A 16,362-nucleotide genomic window follows, 5' to 3' on the forward strand; every position below is an offset into this window, starting at 1 on the left:
GTGGTGTTGGAGAAGACTCTTGAGAGTCCCTTGGACAGCAAGAGATCAAATCAGTCAATCATAATGGAAACCATCCTGAATATTCACTGGAAAAACTGATGCTGAAGCTGAAGCTCCAATACTTTGGCCACCTCATGCAAAGAGCCAACTCATGGGAAAAGACCCTGATGCTCAGAAAGATTGAGGGCAGGAGGAGAAGGGGATGACAGAGGATGAGATGGTTGGATGATATCACCGACTCAATGGACATGAGTTTAAGCAAACTCCAGAAGATAGTGAAGGACAGAGAAGCCTGCAGTCCATGGGATCACAAAGAGCTGGACACGACTGAGCAGCTGAACGACAACAGCATCAGTAAACTGAGGAGGCAGGGACTGCAGTTCTAGGCTGTGAAGGAAGCAGTGATTTGCAGAGCAGACCACAGAGGGACCTATGCAATGGATGGGAGTCAGGAGTCTGCATGAATTATACCGCAGATTGTTGGCCAAGAGATCGTATTCACCACACACAAACAGAAGTTATGCAGGCCACAGGTTCTGATCCAGCAAGAGAAGACTCTGAGCAGAGCACTTCAGGTATTCGATTGAGATCACACAAAACTACCTCTTAAGAACAAAAGTCGCGCTCTCTAGTAAATGCTCTACATACCAAATGAGATGTGGCCTCACAAAAAATAAAATCAAGGCAGACAAGACCAAAAGGATCTTAACTGCCTGCCAGAGAAAAATTGTAGTTTGTAGAAACAATTCCTCATGTGTCATCTACAATAGCCAACATTTAATAAAAAATGCATAAGATACATAAAGAATAGGGAATTCTGAACCATAATCAAGAAAATAACACAGTGAATAGATTCTGAGATAGAACAGATGTTGGAATTAACAGAGAGTGACTCAAAGGAGGTTATTAAAAGGATGTTCAAGTAGATGAAGTAAAGGTGAACATAATGAATAGACAAATGAGGAACCTCATGAGGAAACAAGAAACTATGAAAAAACAAAGACTAATGGAAAATTTAGTAATAAAAGTATATCTGCAAAGAAAAAGTCAGTGAGTATGCTAAAAACAGATAAAGGATGACAGAGGGAAAAAACAATACTTGAAAGAAAAATAATATACTAAACTAAATAAACTAATAATAAATAGAAAATAAACTAAATAATATACTAAACTAAATAAACTAAAAAATAGAAAATAAAAGAACTTTATATAAGTGAGCAGGACTAAGAAACTTATGAGATTAGGAGTTTAACATATGGATAATTTGGAAAGCTAACAGGAGAAGAAAGATGGAAAAATTCATTTCAAGAAATAATGCCCTGAATTTTATCAAATTGGGTACAAATATTAAATTACAGATATAAGAAAATCAATACATTTCAAACTATAAATGCAAAGACAACCACATGTAGACAAATTATACTAAAACATATGAAGACCAAATTCGTAAAGAAGATCATAAAAGGCAGCAGAGGGGAAAAATATTTCATGCAGTGAAACAAGTTGAATTAAAGCGTTATCTTTTCAGAAACAATGGAAGCCAAAATGACAATTGAATGTCATTTTTAAAGCTTTATTTAAAAAAGAACAGAATTCATACTTCTGTACTCATTGAGTACATGCTTGAAATTTTAAATGAAATAAAAATATTATCATATAAACAAATGTATAGAAAACTTAGTTCACATACACACAAAAAACACCAAAGTGCTTTATATGCAAAGAAAATTACACCAGATGGAATCTAGAAAAGAACAGAACAAATGGTAAATATGTTAGTAAATATGAAAAACTACTTTAATCTTATTTTTTTTGAAAGACAGCTGTATAAAGCAAAAAACAATAGTATTTCATTATAAGAATTACTGTACAAGTAAATAAAAAGTATAAGACAACAAGAGCATAAAAGATGAAGGGGGTAAATGTTATTTGCTCTTGAAAGTTCTTAGATTCTAAATGCAGTAGTACAGTATTAACTCTAAGTAAACTGTAAAATATTTAGGATGCATATTGTAATTCCTAAGCTAGTATAACCACTAAAAGAACAGTAAAAAAAAAAAAAAGAAAAGAAAAACTAAAAATCCAACAGAGGAATTAAATGAAACAGGAAAAAAATCAAGAAGACTGAAAAAGTCAGGGAAGGAGAAATAAATGAACAAAAGAAAATAGAAGAAATGAATAGAAGCATGTGTGAACATGGCAGTTTTAAACCCAACCACATCCAGAAATATACTGAATACATTCCAAACTAGATAAGAAAGACAAGTGTTATTTACAAGAGTCAAATTTGAAAAACATAGGTACAGATAGTTTGAAAGTAAAAGAATCAACATATTTAACATTCAACCAGCAAAACAAAGCCTTGTGTCATTACAAATATCAGAAAAAGTACAGTTTAGAAAGAAAATGGTCATTTCATAATAATAAAAGGGTCAATAGGAAACATAAATTTAAGTGCATATATACCTAATAACAGCTTCAAAATATATAAAGCAAAGATTTTTCTTTTAAAGTTAATCATATACCTACCCTCTGACTGAATCATTTCTGCACTAATTCAGAAGAAGTGAAACACATGTCCAAAAAACACTTGCATATGAAAATTAATATTTTTCTTTACAATACCCCAAAACTACAAACAACACACCTGTCCATCAACAAGAAAATGGGTAAACAAACTGTGGAATAGTAATGAAAAAGAATACTACTAATAGGCAATAAAAAAGATAAACTATTGATAATGTATGACAGCACAAATTTTAAAACATGGATGATTTAAATGAAAGAAGACAGAAACGCAAAAGCATATATACTTAATCTATGGTGACAGAAATGTGAATTAACAGTTACCAAATAGATGTTGAGACTGATGGAAGGAGATATGGGGGAACTTTCTAAAGTGATAGAAATGTATATTTTGATTGGATATTAATATTCATAGTTGCATACATTCCTCAAAGTTCAAATATAAATATATTTAAGATTTATGTATTTTTCCATTTGTATTGTTTCAGTAAAGTTTTAAAAATAAAATTAAAAGCAGAATGGCTTTTTAAAACAAAATAAAAATTTTAGAATTGTATTTACCTTTTCTGCACACAAAACTATTTTAACAGTTTTTACTTTAAGCTGACAGGTTGTTCCATTCAGCTGGTTGAAGTAGCTCAAGGCAGTAATATGAGTTTGGCATCCTTTTGCAACAAAGTAAAAAAGTGAGTGCTGCTATTTCATTCAACTTTGACATTTCTACAACGTGCATGAATTTGTCTATTTTAACATCCCTGAACAGACTAATCTTGCATATAGAATGTTAAAGCTCTATAATTTTTAACATAGTTAAAAGTGTAAATGTATTACACAGTAGTTCATTAATCAACTTCTGGTATTGTTTTGTTGTTTACAGTCAAATAAAATTTTCCCCTGAAAATCTGCTAAAGATGAATGTTTTATAACTTTGGGCTTGCTCATGCTGTTTGCTAATAGCTTGGTTTGCAGTAAATTAACTTCTCATTTAACTGGCACATATGTGACTGACTTCTGTGGCTCTGTCCAAAACTAGCATGAATTTATCCTTCTTACCTGGAATATACTATTTAGAACAACGAGAATACCTTCTGCTTAATAACTCAATCTTACCCTGAATAGGTTGACAGAATGCTGAACAAATGCATGGGTGTTTGTCCACTGAAAAACAAACTCGATCACTAGGGGATATTACCAAGAAATCACAGATCCCCTTTTTGCTAATCTAAAAAAAAACTTCTAAAAGTAGATGCCTCCTTTTTAAAGACCAATCTCTAATAAATCAATGAAAATTTATATAATGCCGTTTCTTCTTTTGCTCAGATTTCTGAAATTTTTGAAAAATTAGTGCACTTTTATTTTAATTATCTTGATTTTTATATTTTTGGACTGTTTTAAGTGTAATAAATCTACATACAAGTAAACATTAGTTTATTTATCACCTATAGCAGCTGCCTGCTGAATGATCATTTGGGATTAAAGAGTTGAACCATTTATTTAATCATTATCATAAAAAGCTACCTGAGTCCCTAGTAACTAATTCATGTATGAGAGAGATTCAAACAAAGAACAAGCAAGAAAACTGAAAAGCAAGGTCAAGTTAAAAAACCTTGTTACCATATTGGAATAACCAAAGGGCACATGCATACAAAAATAAAAAAAAAGCATTTCAAATCCATGAACCCATATTCAATCTTTAATTAATTTCTTGCTCCAGTTCACAAGAAAATTTTAAATGGCACTTTGGATTCCTAAATTAGGATCTTTAAAGATACCAATATTGATTCTTTCAAGAATAAGCTACCCACTGTAACAACCTGACAAGCACTGCCAGGAACTTGACACTTTAATAAAATTTAAGATGTGATAATTTCTACTCTCGAAGCATGGGAAATAGCTCTCTTAATATCACAAGGTAGTACTTGGTATAGCTTCATCAAAAAACACTTATTAGTCTCTCCCATAACTTTTATCCCCAAGAGAATTTAGTATGTATTCTTTGATGAAACCTTCTTAATAGTGACATAAAAATATTTTATGGGATGGTTTGTCAGTAGCTCATGGTACATTTTAAAATTCTTAGATGGAATTTTTCTCAATAGTTTCTTTCAAAGTAACCATGAGTACTAAAAAAAAGACAACCAAACAATAATAAATATTAAAGTAGTAAAAAGAAGACAAAGGTTATATTTACACATTTACTTTTTTGGTTTTCAATAATTTTTGTTGGCATGTACTCATATAAAATAAATTTATATATGCATAATTTTTTGTCCATAAACACACTGTTCACTCAACAACAATTTTTTTGAGGACCTACTGTGTGCTGGTATCCAAATACTACCAAAAATATTTAGATATCTAAATATCCAAAGCTCTTTCATTCAAAAAAAGACCAAATTGAATTTGAAAGACAACTTTCTTAAGAGAGTCTCCAAACTTTCTGAAAAGCCATAGTAGAATGGATTTATGTATCCAATTTCATTTGTGTTTTTTCCTAATACTTAAATAACCATACCTAAAAATGCTGTTAACATTCCTGCTATACACCCTTCAAGAGGCTCTCTAATTTATGGAATTTGGTTTCCTATTATGACATACTTTTAAGCCATATATCTCAAGAAATATAGTTTTATGATACAATAAAATATCATAGTGAGACAGGAGACAGATGGGTCCCAAACTATGCAGCCAGAGTTTGTCCCCTGTAGACAGATACTCCAAAATAAGAGTGAGAGAGGAGTTGAGCCCTACCCAGTTAAGAGATAAAAGATCCCATATTCCTCATTCTTGATGTCAAAGAGATCTTCCCAACTACACATGTGCAGGAAGGCTCCCTGAAGGTCAAAAAGGAAGGTGGTTCCAGGGCATAGTAGGTAATGTCAATATCCAATAGCACATTCGCTAGAATGCATCTTGGCTAAGAGATGTGCCTGCACCCATGGAAGGACCCTGGGATAAACCAAATACAGACTCAGAACCATGCAAAGCAAGATGAATGGCCAAAGGAAACCCAGAAGAAACACCCCATAAAAGGGATTCAAACTCCTGTGAGAACATGACTCTCTCTCTGAGCCCACCCATGTGCCTATCCACATATGCTCTTTTCCTCCTAATAAACACTTTGCTTGTTTCACTACTTTCCATCTCTATGTGAAAATTCACTTCTACACATCTGATGGGCCAGGGCCTTGTCATTGGTCTCTGGGGGTCTAGTGGTTAGGATTCAGCACTCTCACTGCCATGGCCTGACTTCAATCTCTAGCCAGGAACCTAAACCATGCTTTAAGCTGCTGCAGGCAAAGGCCATCAGAGAGCAATAGTCAAAGTCGCTCAGTCATATCCAACTCTTTGCAACCCTGTGGACTGTAGCCTGCCAGGCTCCTCTGTCCATGGAATTCTCTAGGCCAGAATATTGGAGTGGGTAGCCATTTCCTTCTCCAGGGAATTTTCCACCCCAGTTCTCCTGCACTAGAGGTGAATTCTTTACTGTCTGAGTCACCAGAACAATAGTACACACAAAAAATTTTGGGCCCACAGTAGATGCTTAGTGAAGATTTAGGAAAAAAAAGAGTCATGAATTTACATTTTAAATTTAATTCTCCAAAATGGTAGAAGGTTAAATCATGCATGTATGCATTGAGTAGTATCTTATCATATGGTTGAATGCTAGATCATCCAGCATCTCAATTCAGAAATGGAGTGCAAACCTTTGATGGAGGGTAAAAGAAGGAAGAGTGGCCTATATGTTTATCCTCAACAGTGGTTCTTGAACTGTAGTAGTATTGACTTATTTGGAAAACTGCTGGGAGAAAAAAATGGGGGTGGGGGTGGGAATCCTCCACTTACCTACTGAGTCAAAAGCTTTGGGGATGGAACCCAGAAAACAAGGTGATCCTTATGTATGCCAGGCCCATTGGATGAACATGTACTTTTCCACTTGTGAGGTCCCTTAAGGAAGGGATGTTTTGGTAGAGTTTAAGCGTACGGAGATGGAACTACTTCACTGAGCCTACACTACTTTAAAGCTGCATAAATTGTTAGGATGAATGTCAAGGATGTAATATATCTGATATATTACACAGAATGCATAATTTTTCATTCAGGAAAAGTACTAGAAAGTTTAGGTTTCTGCAAAATTAACAAAAAAGGAAAAATAATCCAAGATTTGATATTCATCATCAAAAGCATTTTAAGTAGCTAGTTACAAATTTTATGTTATATTCTACATGTGGGCATAAAAATATAGCTCTACAGGGATTCAGTTATAATGATATATAATGATAATTATGATACATTACATGCATATATTGCTTTACATTCTACAAAAGTCTTTTATACGCCTTTTCTCACATAAAACTTTAAAGTAGATATAAATATCCTCATTTGTGCAAACAAAGAAACTGGTCAAATAACTTGCCTCTGACCATAAAACTACTGAATATGAGAGTCAGGGTTCAAACTCAAGGCTCCTGGCTCCAAGGAGAAACTATTTTATAATTCTCTGACTCTGACACAGCAAGTAATTGTGCAGAAAGTACAAATGACTTCTGGGCTCAATTATTTATGTAAAATCCAAATATTTGTGTAAAATCCAAATCTTAAAGAAAATGAGCTGCCAAGAATTGTACTTACCAATGTGACACAAACAAGAGAATTTAACCATCAATAAATAAATAAATGAGTGACTTCTGGCTTGAGAAAGGCACGAGTTCAGGCTTCAGAGGAAATGTCAATGAAGCCACAGTCACTGTTCAGGGTGAATTTTCATATTTTATAAATGACAATGTATTCTTTTTTCATCAGCAAAATGGGTTTATTTGGGAGAAGCAAAAAATTACAATTTGGGACATGTAATTATGGAAAACCACAGGCAAGTCCCAGTAAAGCAAAGGAGAGGAAAACTTTCATAAAAGAGAAGGGGAAGTTGGGAGGGGCTATTACAAAAATCCATCAGAGACAAAGGGAGTTTCCCAGTAAAGTGGCTCTTCATTGGCTGACTTGTGACAGCCTCTCACTGACTGAGTTGTTGCCAGGCAAGGAAAATCTTTTCTCTTGGAAATCTGGCAAAAGGTATTATCCCCCACGGGATTGTCAGGCATTAGCCATCGGGTAGGTCTAATGAAATTTCTCTCTATTATGTCACAAAATTCCTTTTCCAAGTCTGCTTGGCTGACTGTGTAGTTGTGCACTGGCAAAAAGTTTTCCATTCAATAAAGCATTTAGAAGCATTTGTGGAACCCCTTTCATGTTCATGGACTGTGTTGAGTGATGATGGGATACAAAAATGAGTATATCATAGTGTGTGTGTGTGTGTGTGTGTGTGTGTGTGTGTGTGTGTCTGGTGGGATACAAAAAGGAATGCAATACAGTGTGTGTGTACATTTGTGGGAGAGAAGGCAACAATAGCAACTGTTCCTCTCTTGTTTTTGCTGGACAATTTATTCCTAATTGTTTCAAATGAGATGCACCGGAGAAAACTTAAAAACCAGACATTTACAGTTGTTTTTGGTTTAACTGTAATCTTTACCAATCTGGCCTAGCTAACAGCACTGTACCACGAATCAGCTGCTGGCTACTTTCCTATATTAAATCTTCTATTGCAAACCCTGCAAGAAGTTTCTTAAAATCTTGTCCTAAGTACTTTTTCACATATATTTTTCAGAATAAGAGAAACATATCATGCCACTGACATGGATTCCAATTCTGGGAAGATTTGGAGCACGACTACAGCATTTCCATATAAGCTCTTTTCTAATACTAAATTTAATATAAATATTTTTACTGATAACTCAACACAAGGACTTCATTTTATCCCATGTGGTAAGTAATCTTGCAAATAAGTATAAAGCTGGTATGAGCTGCCTAACCTTGAGCCCACAGTCTGAAGTCATTAAAAGAAGTATTAGCTAGTATTTTGCCCTGAAGTGAAGTAACAGGAAAACAGCTGGAAATCTTTTAACATTTGTTTAGCTATTGTTTCAAAGAACTCTCTCCATAGCTCACCCCAGGACACCTTATTTTCCTGCTATGAAATAGCAAGTATAGCAAGTTTTTAGCATATTAAAAATAAAAGCTAAATTTCAAAAAGATTCTAGAGAAAGGCTACATGTAAGTGGAAATGGCTGTTCTTATCCTTTAGAAACAACTCTTTTATTCAAAAGTAAATAAACTGGGAGATGGAATAGACATTGATACACAGCCTGTATCTTCAGAGTAAGAACTGTAATAGTCCTGTCAGTCCAGCATAGTTAGCAGATCTACTGAATCAGTCTCTGCAGATGGATCCCAGGCATCTATCTTATCAAACTCACCAGATGATTCTTACTTCTCTAAAGGTTTAGAATCTCTTTAAGTTGTTTAATATATATTTCACTGTTACAGTCAACCTTTTTGCAAAACAATTTTTTTTCTTCAAACAACCTCTGTTGCTACTAAGTTTCTATCTATCAACTGCTGTTCCTTGACAAATTGTTGTTCTGTTGCTAAGTCATGTCTGACTCTTCGACCCCATGGATGGCAACACATCAGGCTTCCCTGTCCTTCACTATCTCCTGCAGTTTGCTCAAACTCATATCCATTGAATCAGTGATACCATCCAACAGTCTCATCCTCTGTTGTCCCCTTCTCCTCCTGTCTTCAATCTTTCCCAGCATCAGAGTCTTTTTGGCTCTTCACATCAGATGGCCAAAGTTACTGGAGCTTCAGCTTCAGCATCAGTCCTTCTGATGAATATTCAAGGTTGCTCAATTTTTTAATTGAAGTAGAAGTATTAGTCACTCAGTTATGTCTGACTCTTTGTAACCCCATGGACTGTAGTTTCATTATGACTACCAGATTTTGTTGGTTTTTTTTTTTTCTTTCTTACTTTAGCTAAGGCTCCAAGTTAGTACAGATGACTACAAACATAACAATATTACGTAGGGGCATTAGGATCATCTGCTTTAAAACTAACAGAAACCAACTCCTGCTGATGTAAGTTTAAAAAAATTTTTTTTAAGGATTACAGGTATTTCTCTGGAATTTAGGAGTAGGAATTCATAAAACATTTGGGAAGAAAACTCTGATATACAAGCAGTCCAAAATTCCTGTATGTCTCTCACCTTATCTTCTCTCTTTATAATTGTTTCTTATGTTTCTCTTACTTTCTGCTGACTCATTTCCTTACTTTTCTGAAACACATGGAAAGCCAGACTCAAGCTTAAATGTTATTTGTCAGCCACCTTAAGAAAGTTCAATCTCTAAAGAAAGTTCACTCTGTTGGATCTGTTACCAAACTCAGGTTTGGCTGCCCACTGCTAAAAACCAATAATCAGGAGGAATTATTAAAGGTGCTTTAATCAGAAAAGCCAGCAATCTGTGGAGAAGATGGACTCATGCCCCAACGCCACTCCAAAGATTCTGCTCAGCCCTGACAGTTTTTAAAGGGAAACAAGTGGGGGAAGAATCTCAGTGAATCACGGAGGCAGAAGGCTGGGTTCTGCATTGTTCTCTGTTCTGTGGAGGTTGATTGACTCTCTCTCTTCAGATGTTATCTTGCCTGTGGGACATGTCTGCAGGATCGCTAAGGGGGGTGGGGTGTTGCTCTAGAGAACTAATCATTCTTTAACTACTTAATTCTTCATCTTACTTCTTTTTATCTCAGAAAAGAATCAACAGGTTAATTAGGTTCTTTCAAGGTTACAGGGGAACAGAAATGGGCAAAGAGAAAAGGGTCAAAAGAGCTGCTTTCAGATCCACATCCCATTTCTGAAAACAGGGTTCTGATTGGACAGCCAAGGCCAATGCTATTGCACCTTGATCCTATCAGAATGATATTCAGATATAATAAAGTTGACTTCATAAAGTAAAGCTGACTTCAGTTGCTGGAGAAGAAGAAAGAATTATGAACTAAGGAGACCACTCCTGATCTTCCAGTTTATAATATTTAATTTCCAATATTGGATTTGGCAAGCCAGAGGCCACTTTTGACTTTTACAAGAAGTTTCAGTAAAGTGATTAGGTCATTGTGTTAAGTGTTAGAGATGTACAGTGGTAAAGAGGATGTCTGTGGCCTCAAAGATACTAAGAGTGTTTATAAGAAGGAGGAGGAGGAAGGGACGAATTAGGAGAAGGAAGAAAAAGTAGAGGGGGAGACAAGACACATTTATGAAAATATACAGAGTCGTGTATGCTACTCTTAGGAGAAAAACTTCTCCTTTGCCCATTTAAATTTGAAGTGGGATTAGGACTGTGACATAATTGACAATAGACAGATTAACAGGACAAAAGGCAAGGTTTCTTTACACAGGCATGCAGGGGCTATTCATTAATGAGTGACCTGCTGAAACTCAGAGGTAAACATTTATATAACAGCATAATATAAAAATGTGTGAAAAAAAAAAAAAAAAAAATGTGTGCAGTAGGAGGTGTTTAAAGCTTCAGCTAGAAAAAACAATGATTATATATCTTTTAATGCTAGTGGGTGTGTGGTCTGTCTCCTTTCTGGAATTTGCAGGAAGCTCTCTCAGAAGGAAATTAATAGCACCTGCATTATGAGACTTGGCTTTATTCAGATAAGAAAAGTACAGATAAGATTTCAAATGTTTTCATTTTAAAGAAATTTTTATGCCAAAATTACGATCCCTTTGCTACTTTATATTAGTGCTTTACTAATAATATAGATGTACTCTAAAGAATAAGATTCTGAAGAGCATTTCAAGAATGACCAATAAAAGACAGAAGCTGTTGCTAGAAACTTAAGGAATAAGGAAATCTAGACAGAAAGAGGAGGAGACGGTGAAAGATTCTTATCCAAAGAGAATTGTTTCCCCCAGAGTGAGAAAATAGAATCCTTCTGGAGGAGCAGGTGTTTTGAACAAGGTCTTCTCTGCTTCTACAATCTTCAGTGAAGAAGATTCCCTGTCCTTTTTTCCAACTCCAAAGTTATTCTAAAGCCAGTGTCTTCACTGTCTAGATTTAGATGACACATAGTTGGAATTGTATTAGGAAGTCATTTGTGACCTGAAAAATGGTAGAAATCAGTTTGCAAAGATTAAAGAGTAATTGAGAACTATTATCAGAAGTTAAGTACTCTAAAGAAATTTGGCAGTAATGAGAAGGTGAAAATTAAACAAATAAATAAGATACTATCCTTAAGGGAATATAATGGAAGAGGAGTGATTTTATTGGAATATTAAACAGAAAAAGAACATTTTAAAGAAAAGACAAAAGCATCTTTAGAGTGGGGAATACTACATATATATAAGAGAGGGAATTAAATTGATGGAACAGCAAACCAGTGATGGAAGAATCATATGTGAAGAAGTTAGATTTAATAAAAAGCAAGGATACTCCAGCTCACTGGAAAAGACCCCGATGCTGGAAAGATTGAGGGTAGAAGAAGAGGGGGATGACAGAAGATGAGATAGTTGAATGGCATCACTGACTCAATGGACATGAGTCTGAGCAAACTCCAGGAGATAGTGAAGGACAGGGAAGCCTGTTGTGCTGCAGTCCATGGGGTCACAAAGAATCGGACATGACTTAGCACTAAGCAAAACAACAGTGATACTTTTGTATCAAAAGAGATGTAAAGGGATCAAGAAGGATGCATAAACACTAGATTTAAGCTGCAAAGTAGCATAATTTAAAGAATCAGAGTGGGTCTTCGCCTTTTCAATATGGTAGGCAATATGGTCAACAGATTGAGAAGGGTTGTATGAAGTTGGCAACTATGAGAAACTGGAAACAGGATCATATTAGCTGCCAAATTGAAGATACAGGTATAAAATCTACTTAAAATAAACCATGGTACTTGTTGGTTTACCATATGGATGAAAAGTTTAACTTACAGAAACTTAACTGTTTGGCTTCAAGGAGAGAAATGGTAATTTCAGATACAGACATGCTGAATTTGAAGTGATAATGAGACATCCAAAGAGTAACATGAGTAGTAGTAGAAGACATGAGACCAAAGCACAGAAGAGGAGTAACAGCTAGAAACTAGCTTATGGAGTCCTTCATGTAAACTGCAACAATTAACTGTAGTGAAATAATGAATTCGTACATACTACAAAATAGCATAGTCAACACAGTCTTGGAAATGGGAAAGTCAAATTAATTAAAATAAACTGGAGTCTTTGGAGATATTTCCCTGCCATTTTACGTTAGCAATGCTCTCCCCTTCTTTCCAAAGCCTTTCCAGTCTTGATTTTGCCTGTGGCTATATTTTATTTTAGCTTCAATTCATAATATTTCAGTCAATATTACCAAGCAGTAGCACATATAAGATTCTCTCTCCTATGTCAGGGTATTTCTATAATCTCTAAATCCCTGATGATCACTACCGTTTGTCTCTCTAACCATTTTATTGATAACAGCTTGATCTCCCATAAAATACACACTTTTAAATCCAGCATTATATGCTTCCTTTTTTCCTTCATGGCAAGTTCAATAATACCACTTACACTATGTTTTGTTAGCCAGTCTGTGACAAAAATCTTTCCCAATGGTTTGGCGGTAAAAGAAGTCACATCAATGTAAACATATAATTATAAGCAAAACTCAACTTGAATAAGTGCAATTGAGGATTTGCAGTATGCTGTTCAAATCTTCAATAAGGATCATCAATACAATCTGTTGTACCTACTTTCATTCAAGATCACATTGAAAGCATTTTTGGCTATGTGCTTGGCCTCTCAGTCATGTCCAACTCTCTGGTCCCATGGATTGTTCCCCAACAGGTTCCTCTGTCCATAATTTCTAACTATTATCATACATGATAATGAATCCCTCTTTATCATCTATAAATAGAAAATATTTCATAGGCAAACATAATTAAACAGTATATGTGTGTCATTATGGGGAGATATTGTAGAATGTGAATATGAGATGGCAAAGGGTTTTTACCCTATAATATGCTGACACTTTTGAGTCCTAAGGAAGGTGAAGAAAAAGAGCACATGTCCTTCAAGGTTATTATAATGCTGTCCAAGACAGAATCTGGGGTGATTCTGCACAGGAAAGGAAGAACGATCAGGTGTGAAGACTCAGAATTATTAAGAGCACCAGCTTTGGAAGCTGCCATATTTGGGTTAGACTCCTGGCTTGCCACCTAGCATTCACTCTGTATATCTCCTTGGTATCTCTCAAATCTCTAAGGATAACCACAGTAGAACATTCTTTTTTTAATGCAGAAGCTACCATTACCAAAGATTTCAGAATGAGAAATGAAATACCTAGCTCTGTTCGATTATATGAAGACAGAGTGATCAAAGAAAATGCAAAGAATACTTTAAAAAAAAAAATCTCCACATATAATCAGACCAGTAAGTGTGATGCATCTCATTTTAATTCCTCTTGATAGAGCTAGACAGTTATAATAGTTCATAATGCGTGCATCATTTTTTGTGCTCAAAATCTTTTACTTAGCCAATATATAATGAGCTCTTATTAACATTTTATTATTCAATCTTATTTTTAGCTAATTATCTTGTCAAAGACCTAGTTGCAGAAATTCCACATTTTTGCACAAATGACCAGTTACTCCCCAGAGATCATCTTTTAAGTATATGTGGCCATGAAGAATTTTTACAAAAGTAAGTATCTTATTAAGGTAAATTTTGATCATTGTTAATCTATATTAAGCAGCATTTCTTTGCTTTTAATCAGACTGTGAAAATACTCTATTCATAATCAATTTTGCTCACTTTAAGGTGAATTTAAAATTTTGTGTCATACTAACAGTCTTATTCTTGGTTTGATTTTGTATTTTGTGTATTTAAGTGACCTGTAACTAGGGTGACCAACTATCTCAGTCTGTTCAGACTGAGGCTGCTCCCCAGACATGGGACTTTCAGTTCTGAAATCAAGAAAATCTTGGGGAACCCAAGTTATCTTACTTGTGACAAAGCTTAGTAGGATTGATCACAATTTAAACAATAAGTTATTTTGCAATAAGTAAATTTTTTGATTCAGAACAATATTAGCATGTTGTTTAAATACATTTCAAAATCACAGAGTGTATGAGTATGACAATTATAATATTTTCATAAAAAACTAAGTTTTAAAATACTTTCTTCAGTTCTTTATTCAGGGAGCTCAGTAAAATAATTAGAGAAGTCTATTCTTATGTATATACTTATTTGATAGAAAAAAAAAAACTTAACTCTTCTTAATGTACCACAATAACTATTGTCCTAAAATTCCCTAAAGACAAACTTTGAAAATATAACACAGACTTAAGAAAGGAAGTACTAATATTTCTCTCCTGCTATCATGTTATTTCTCTCCTGGTATTTATATTTCCTCATTGTGTTTCCATCAGTACCTAAAGATTGAAAACAGTCTTATGGGAAGTAAAAATGTATTTCTTTTGAGACACCCATTGTCACATGTCATTGCTATTCCACCATGAATATGCTTGAAAGTATCTTGTGGGTGATTTTCCTTTATTGTGCAATGTTAACTGCAAATGATTTTTAAGACTGATTATTCTCCTTTCTTTGTTCCCAGTTACAACAAAATCATTTTATTCTTTCTTTCTTGTTAATATAAACATAATAGATTTTTTAATGTTTTTATATTATTTTATTAAAATTCATTTACCTGGGTTGATTAAGATAGGAAAGTTGCCAAGTATTAGTGTAGGTTAATTAGAGTTAGTTATTATCTAATGAAAATTGAAGGATAGGTACATATCTGGAATTTGCTTACTATTTAAGAATAATAGCCTATGAGGACTGATATGACTACTTTAATAAGCAGAATATTCATTACTAATCTTTCTAATAGCTAAAGGAATATGTATTTCATTCAAATTTTTTTCATGTATTCCGACATAATTTGTCTTAAAAATACATCCTTAAAGACTTGGATATCTGCTCTTATTTCTCTGTAGAGGGAACACAGGTAACATGTAATAAGTTAATGATGCAATAAGTAATAATTCAAACTCTAACAGTTATAGTATGACAATTCATCTGAAGTACTTAACTAATTTTGATTGTAATAATAATATTAATAGTCATCATTTATCAAGTGCTAATTATGCCCCTGTCTCAAATTGGGTAAACATCTAAGTCTCATAACATATCAAAGAGATAGATACCATAATGATCCATTTTACAGATGGACAATCTGAGACCTTCATCAAGGTTACACAACTAGGAAGTCGGTAGGGTCAAGCCTGAACTCAAACTCAGGATTGGCTACCTGCATAACCTTGGCTCTTAACTATGCTACCGCTGCTAAGTCACTTCAGTCGTGTCCGACTCTGTGCTCTTAACTATAAAACAACATTAAAAAAGCTCTTGAGTAAGACCCAGAAAATGGCTAATGGTTCTTCATGCTGGAGCGTGGGGTAGAAAATACTTGCAGTTTTTCAGGGGTCTACAGGATAGGTGTGCAGGAATTACAGTATTCCAGTTCAGCACCTACTGGGCACACAGGTGTGCAAGTGATTTGGTTTATCATTGAGATACAAACATGACTTAAAATATAATCGTTGCCTTCTTCCTTGACTAAGGAATTCATAAAACTATGTAATTAGTTATTACAAAGTCTTTTTGTGAGGGCACTATTAGTTTTTGTATATACCAACTACCTGCAGGTCAAAAAGAGACATGGATTAACAGCAAGAATAAGGAAATGGTGCAAAAGAAAGTCAATGATTAATTTGTATTTAAAGGGTAAATACTGAGGAAAGAACTCAGTACTGTATGACAAAATGATAACAGCTTTGGAATATATAAAATGTGCATAAATTTTTAAAGAAGTAATTATTAAGATTAAAAAAAAAAGCTAAGAATGTGACTGGAAATTCAGTGAACAAGAAAGTAAAGTGTTTAAGGACAAACA

At 34.4% G+C, this 16,362-nt stretch overlaps 1 protein-coding gene across 1 annotated transcript in view; it reads left to right on the forward strand.

Moving 5' to 3' along the window:
* The window catches only part of PIK3C2G (phosphatidylinositol-4-phosphate 3-kinase catalytic subunit type 2 gamma), a 410,949-nt gene that overhangs the window by 22,329 nt on the left and 372,258 nt on the right, over window positions 1–16,362 (forward strand). Inside the window, exons 3-5 of the mRNA XM_043882432.1 lie at window positions 3,130–3,212; window positions 8,189–8,346; window positions 13,988–14,102. Coding sequence (XP_043738367.1) covers window positions 3,130–3,212; window positions 8,189–8,346; window positions 13,988–14,102 — 356 coding nt within the window. The remainder of the gene's footprint in view (window positions 1–3,129; window positions 3,213–8,188; window positions 8,347–13,987; window positions 14,103–16,362) is intronic.

This window comes from Cervus elaphus, chromosome 22 (genome assembly GCF_910594005.1).
Source record: "Cervus elaphus chromosome 22, mCerEla1.1, whole genome shotgun sequence".
NCBI classification, from domain to species: domain Eukaryota; kingdom Metazoa; phylum Chordata; class Mammalia; order Artiodactyla; family Cervidae; genus Cervus; species Cervus elaphus.